The sequence below is a fragment of the Hipposideros armiger genome, unplaced genomic scaffold (assembly GCF_001890085.2).
Source record: "Hipposideros armiger isolate ML-2016 unplaced genomic scaffold, ASM189008v1 scaffold_385, whole genome shotgun sequence".
Lineage (NCBI taxonomy): Eukaryota > Metazoa > Chordata > Mammalia > Chiroptera > Hipposideridae > Hipposideros > Hipposideros armiger.
The window spans coordinates 1,322,447-1,329,494 of record NW_017731735.1 but is presented as its reverse complement, the minus strand read 5'-3'; the positions used below and the strand labels follow the sequence as shown (position 1 = coordinate 1,329,494).

Sequence of the window (7,048 nt, the reverse complement as noted above, 5' to 3'; positions counted from 1 at the left end):
CCTTAGCTCACTGGTTAATTCAGTCCAGGTCCTGCTACTCTCTAAGGAGATGCCCAGTGTCCAGCCACTTCCCTCCCTCTCCTCTCCACCAGGTACTACCGTTTCAACGAGGAGCTCAGGGTAGTGGACAGCGAGTACCCCAAAAACATCAAGGTCTGGGAAGGAATCCCTGAGTCTCCCAGAGGGTCATTCATGGGCAGCGATGAAGGTGAGAGGGGCAAGGGAGGTGTCTGAGGGGAGGATGTGAACAGGGAGTTAGGAGAGTAGAGGAGGAAAGATGGAGAGGATCGTGAGAAAATAGGACCATGATAATAACAGTGGAGCCCTTGCCATGTGCCAGGCACTGGGCTAAGTGCTTTCCATGTGTCAGACCCCTTAGTCCCCACCATTCCTCCAACCTGGTACCAGAATTACCACATTTACAGCTGAGGAAACTGCTGCTCAGAATGGTTAAGAGATTAACTCAACTGGCCCACACACTGACAGATTTTTCTTCCTGCTCTTCTCTCTGGGTCTCCTCCTGAACACTGCCCTACCTCTGTCTTCTTTGCCACCTTCTTGCTGCCCCCTGCAGTGTTCACGTACTTTTACAAGGGGAACAAATACTGGAAATTCAACAACCAGAAGCTGAAGGTAGAACCGGGCTACCCCAAGTCAGCCTTGCGGGACTGGATGGGCTGCCCGTCAGGGGGCCGGCCAGATGAGGGGACTGAGGAGGAGACGGAGGTGATCATCATCGAGGTGGATGAGGAGGGCAGCGGGGCAGTGAGTGCAGCCGCTGTGGTGCTGCCTGTGCTGCTGCTGCTTCTGGTGCTGGCAGTGGGCCTCGCGGTCTTCTTCTTCAGACGCCATGGGACCCCCAAGCGACTGCTCTATTGCCAGCGGTCCCTGCTGGACAAGGTCTGACCCCCACCGCCGCCTGCCCACTCCTACCACGTGGACTTTGCCTCTGAAGGCCAGTGGCAGCAGATGGTGGTGGGTGGGCTGCTCCCACCTGCCCTGAGCCCCCTCCCCACCCCCGCCTCCCTTCTCTGTCCCCTGATTGGCCCCGCCCACCCTCAACCCTGGCATTGCTTCTTTCCTAGATGGGTCCCCTGGGGGCTGAGCAGGGGCTACCCCTTCCAGTCCCTGCCCCTCAGGGTCCCCTGTAGCTTGGTGTGTGTCCAGCCCCATCTGAATGTCTTGGCTCTGCACTTGAAGGCAGGACCCTCAGACCTCGCTGGTAAAGGTCAAATGGGGTCATCTGCTCTTTTTCCATTCCCTGACATACCTTTAACCTCTGAACTCTGACCTCAGGAGGCTCTGGGCACTCCAGCCCCCACAAGCCCCCAGGTGTACCCAATTGGAAGCCTCCCACCACTCTTTCTGGCTAAAAGGAATTTAACCGTGTGGGGGGAGACCCTGAGAGAGTGTGAGGGGGTGGGGGCTGTATAGCCACCCTAGGACCTTGGGAGGAAAGCTCAGAGAGGGTCAGTCCTCTTCACAAAGATCTGCCTCTGCCCTACCTGCCCCCAAGAACTTCATGGAAGGAGCCTGAGCCATTAAGGAGTAAACTGAGGCCGCAGACAGCCCTTGACAGCCCTACCTTCCCAAATATTAGCCTTGGGTGGGAAAGTCAAGATTGGAAGAGCAGAGACCAGGGGGTGCAGCTACCAATGACATGGGATGGGGCAAATGGGGAGAGATTCCATCCAGAGCCCTGGGGGTGAGCCTGAAGGCCACTGAGAAAGAACCTTGCTCAAAAGCAGGCAGCTGGGGTTGAGCAGTCAGAGAAAACAGACAGGATGGGACCAAAAGGAGGTGCAGCAGGCGTGGATAGCTGGGGGCCCAGCAGGCCAGGCAGCAGGGATGCCACAGGGTGGGCTGTGGTACCCAGGGGAGGGCACGTTTTATTGGCACTCTCAGGAAGGGCCCAAGACAGGCACACCTGCTCCTCTTGGCGTCTTCTGTCTGACCAGACAGCATGAAGGGGGTGAGGAACCCAGAGAAAGGAGCAGAGATGGCACATCCTGGGACTGGCCACTGGCCCTTAATGAGAGTAGCCACCTAGTTAGGGAGCTGAGGCTCCCAGCGGCCAGTAGTGCTGAGTCAGCCTGCTTCAGCTAGCCTCATGAGGGAGCAGGTGCCTGGGTGTTTCTCAGTCAGGTTAGCCCCTCACTTCCTGATGTCCCTGCCCCTCAGCCCATCCTAGCAGTGTCCTGCCCCCCTCACCACCACCCAGCCCACCCATTTAAAGTCTCCTTCGGTCACCAAAGGTGGTCATGGTACCGGGGACTTGGGAGAGTGAGAGACCCTGCAGGGGGAGTGAGAGGAGAGGGATGTCAGGGGTGGGGGGGTATGGGGGGTGGGAGAAAATAGGGTGAACGGTGCTGGCAGTTCGGCTAAATTTGTCTTGTTTGGGTTTTTTGTTTTGTTTAATGTATATTTTTATTATAATTATTATATATGAATTCCCTTCAAATCGTTCCTTTTTGTTAACAAGGGGCATGGGGAGGGTTGGGGGTGGGGGGCAGAGGCATCCGACCCCAGGAACCTGCAGGGCGGGGCTGGGTCAGTGCCCTCTAAGGACATTTTTGACCTTGTTCAACCTTTCCACAAAGAATAAATGGTGTTTCACATTCTTTGTGTGGCTGCAGTTCTCTCATAGGGTGAATGGGATGTGGCTACAAGGGGAATAGGCAGGGGGAGAGTGCTCATGAGCGGTGCTTTTTCCCGGAGATGGGGTTTGGGTATTTTTCATAAAGGAATATGTTTATTCTTGGTGGACGAAGGGATCTGGGGGCCAGAGTTGGGAGGAGGGCATACTCCATGCGGGCAGGAGGGTGGTCCACTAAGAAGCTGCCTTTGAGACTCAGGGTTGCAAAAGACAAGAGGAAGTGGTCAAGCTGAGGCCACTTGGAAAATCTTCCTAAACTGTATTACTCTGTCCCGTGATCTGGCCACAGATCCTCAGTTTCCTCAGGTCTCTGCCTGCTGCTGTGGGATTCCCAGGATCATAGTCAGCCCCAGGCTCAGTGGCAAGCCCTCCACCCCAACGCTCAGGATCTGAGCCTCTTCCAGGCCTGGGGCTCCATTGCTGGGGCAGAGGGAAGAGGGGAAAGAGAGGTTGCCCCGTGGCCATTTCGGAACAGCCTGTCTAAGCCTGTTTGGGGTCTCTGGATCTGACCCCCATTGCCCAGGAGAAGCAGGATGGTCAGGTTGGAAGGGCAGAATAGCAAGGCTTTGTTTCCTCTTAGAAACTGCTTCCCCAGACAGGGTTCCCAGGCTGTCGACCCACCCTTCCTCCTAAACCAGCCGAGAGGGAGGAATCGCTCAGTTGCTGAGTCAGCTCAGCTGGAGGGGAGCAGCCGTCTTTCTCCCTCCCCGCCTTCCTTTGCTGCCTCAGCCTAGCCCACCCTGGGCTCCAGCCCAGGCCTCCTCCACAGCCTGCCTCCAAGAGCCCTGGCCCCACCTAGGCCAGTCCTATCCAGCTGCTGCTATTCAGGGCTGTTTGATGTGATTGCTTTGGCAGAAGGGGTACCCTACCTTCCTGCCAGCCAGAAACCCTGACCCTACACCCGGCCTCCTGGGCCTCTCCTGCCAACAGCTGTTTGGCATGGCCTGTGTGCCTCAGTGGAGTTGGACACCACCTCCCTGCCACCTTCACCAGAGGGGATGGGGACCCTGAGAAGCCCACACTGGAAAGTCAGGGGTGTCTGGAGGTGATGGGGCCTGGGCGTGTGGCATGTTGTTCAAAGATGAGCTCATGGCCCCTTTGTGTTTTTGTGGCCCACATCTGGAGGCAATTACAGATGTTATCCAGTGGGAGTTCTGCAAAACACAGCTGAAGCCAGTGGAGGAGCCTGGGGAGGGGGGACTGCCAGAGGGAAGAGGAGGGGGAGCCTAGGGCTCCCGTGGCTGGAGTGCGGTTTCCCCATCACGAGGAAATTGTTTGGCCTTGATTCTGGAATCACAAGATGCTCTCTGAAGCCAAGGGGGAGAGATGGGAATGGAGGACCAGAGACAAAGGGGGAAGGGGTGGAAGAGGCTTCCCAGGCAGAGAGAATTTCGGGGTGGAGGCTGCAGGTCCCGTGCTGCCCTGGGCCTGCGTGATTCAGCCCAGTGAAGCTGCCTGGCTACTCTGGGAAGTGACTTGGTGATTGCCAGGCCCCAGCTGAGTGAACCACCGGGTCACGCTGGGGTGAGGGGAGAGCAGAGGGCCCTATGTCTCCTGAGAGACCTGCAAATGCGTTTTCACTGGCCCTACCCCCGCCTTTGTCCATTGGGCCTGACCCAGTGTCTATGGTTCCAAGTTCCTTTATTCGAAAGCAGCACATGTGAGTTAGAGCAGCCAGGAGGGAGCCAAGGGGAATCTGCGAGGAGGTTTGGGCAGAACCCAGGGAAGCAGGCTCTGAGGAGACTAGACTGGGGGCAAGTGCTGAGGAGAGGCAGCGCTCTGCCCACCACTGCACCCCACATGTTTAGAGGGGGGAACCATGGACTCCCTTGTCATTGCCTCCCTTCTTCAGGGCTCTTGCCACCAGCTGGGCCCATGCCTCCAAGGCTGCCAGCCAGGCGCTGGGTCAGCAGGATGGGAAGTGAAGATCTAAGTGAAGCTGGGAGCTCTAGAAGAGAGAGGACTGAGCAGAGTGACCGCCCCACACACATAATCTGGCCAGTTTTGCTGGCCCTTAGTGGGTCTCCCCAAGGGCCCTTTCTCCCCACAATCGGATGGACTTGTTAGTCCTCTCTTTCCTTTCTGTATCTCTATCTCCCTTTCCAGCTAAAGGGAGGTGGAAAGAAACCAACATTTGCTGGGTCCTCACAACACCCAATGACACAGGCGCTAACACTGCCCCCATCTTACAGATGCCGTAACTGAGGCCCAGTTAAGACTTGCTCAAGGTCACAGCTTGTTAGTCCAAAATTAAAACTCAGGTCTGTCTTTTTTTTTTTTTCTTTTTCCCTGTACAGGCAGATTCTGACCATGTCTCTTGAGTGTCCCTTCCCACGTGGACCCCATGTAGCTGGTTGTCTGCATGGTACTACTGTGTGTTCTGGGGATCTGTCAGCATACACTTGTGCTTGCCTATTGTGCCCTGCGGCATGAGGTTTGGGGGTGCAAAGCGAGAAGGGCTCTTCCTCAGGAATCCACTTTGCCCGTAGTCACTTCTCTTCTTGGGGACAGGAACAGGCACTGTGGAGGAAGGAAGGAGGTAGCAGGACTCAGATGCCAGAGGCACTGAGTAGGACAATGGCAGCAGCTAGGGGAGGAATGGGGGTGGTGAGTGGCCACAGAAAAGGACTTATGGGGGAGGGGAGGCCTTCAGGGGCGGTTCGCTTTCCCTAAGGCCTCAAGGAAACCCTAGTCAAGGCTGCTCCATTGTCCGGCAGTCCCTGAACCCCCTTCCTACCCATCCCCCAAATCTGAATTCACCTCCTTTAGGAGATCAATTCTTGCACACCGAGCCTGGGGGTTTCTGGGGGTTTCTGCCTTCCTTCCTCAGACAGTGTTGGGAGACAAGATTGAGGTGGGGGACCCAGAGGCAGGAGGGAGACCTAGAGGCAGCCGGCAAGGGGGCTGGGTAGCCAGGGCCTGGAAGGGATACAGGCCTGACTGGCCAAAAGCCACCTTCCAAATGAGCTCACACACATACTTTCCACCCTGGCCCAGGGCCATGGCTGAGCGCCTTCCAGGCCAGCCTTCCCCAGTCAGGCCCAGCCCCCTCTATCCTCCCCTGTCCCTCACCAATCCTGGATCCAGGGGTTCCGTAACAGGATTGGGCACCCCAGACCAGGGCCGTCACCACATCCCAAGAGAAGCTTCCTCTGCCTGCACGCTGAGGCCAGGTCTCCCCAGGGTCCTTCATTACTCCAAAGGGCCCTTTGTGGCTTAGAGGAGAGGGAGATTAGCTTCCTGCCCCCAAAGACCCACACCTGGGTAGGGAGGGGCAGTAGAGAGGACAGAAGAAGTTCACTGTAGTGAATGGGCAGAAGGACTCCCTTTGGATGCCTGAAGTAGCTCATTGACTCAGGGACCAGCTGCCTCACCATGGGTCACATCCTGCTCACTCACTTGATTTCCCCCTGCTAGGTGCACTTCCCTGATTTAGAGCAGGATGGGGTCTGGGTGAGGCAAGGCCGTGACCACAAAGCAGTGCCTCGGAAGGCCTAGAAGATTCACACACACGCGACAGGCTCCAGCTCATTTTGATCCCGCCTGTGGTCAAAGACGTCACCCTTTGCCCAGCTTCCAGAAACATATAGCACCAGGCCAGAGAGCAGGATCAATTCCCAAAAACACTCTCCTTAGCCGCTCAGTGCCTGGCTCCGTGCTAGGAGCGTGGCTGCCCTGACCATATATCCTGCATCCAATAATATCTTCCTGAGGTTCTGTGAGTTAGTATATTCAGACATGACAATTTGTCTCACTTTAGATTCCAAAAATACAGCCACTGCAAGAGGATCACACATCAGGCCATTCCCCTCCAGGGCACTGACGGTATCATTCTATCAAGGAATTACTTTGATTTATAATAATACTGACCCCAATCACAGCCATTGGACAAACATGTACTGTCCTCACTTTTCTTACAGAAAAGTAGTATAGTGCTAGGCACACAGAAACTCCTTAACTTAAAAGTTTGTTGACTTGAATTGTCAGTGACAGCTGTGAAATACATGAGTAAACAGTGGTAATTGCGAATACGTTAAGTATTGTATACATATGTACGTAAGTATTGTGTATACATAAGTAGTGTATATATGTTTAACAAGATCATTGGGCCGAGTGGCTCAGTTGGTTAAGAGCTCGCTCAAGAGTTTGAGCTCTGAACAATAGCGGTTCGAGTCCCGGCCCGAGCTGAGCAGCCGCTGAGCTGCCAACATGTGGCAAGACGGCTCAGCTAAAAATAAAGAAGATCATTGAGGGCCGGCGGAGTGGCGCGTTGGTTAAGAGCTGGCTTGGGACGCCAGAGGACCCTGGTTTGGATCCCACATATGAGGGCCAGTGACACTGCCCTCTACAGCTAAGATGCTGAACAACAGCTCAACCTGGAGCTGGGCTGCT

General features: G+C 55.5%; 1 protein-coding gene across 1 annotated transcript in view; it reads left to right on the top strand.

The window, feature by feature from the left end:
• The window catches only part of MMP14 (matrix metallopeptidase 14), a 9,492-nt gene extending 7,696 nt beyond the window's left edge, over positions 1-1,796 (top strand). The window contains exons 9-10 of the mRNA XM_019663193.1: positions 93-208; positions 575-1,796. Coding sequence (XP_019518738.1) covers positions 93-208; positions 575-906 — 448 coding nt within the window. The 3' untranslated portion in view covers positions 907-1,796. The remainder of the gene's footprint in view (positions 1-92; positions 209-574) is intronic.
• Positions 1,797-7,048: the final 5,252 nt, after the last annotated feature.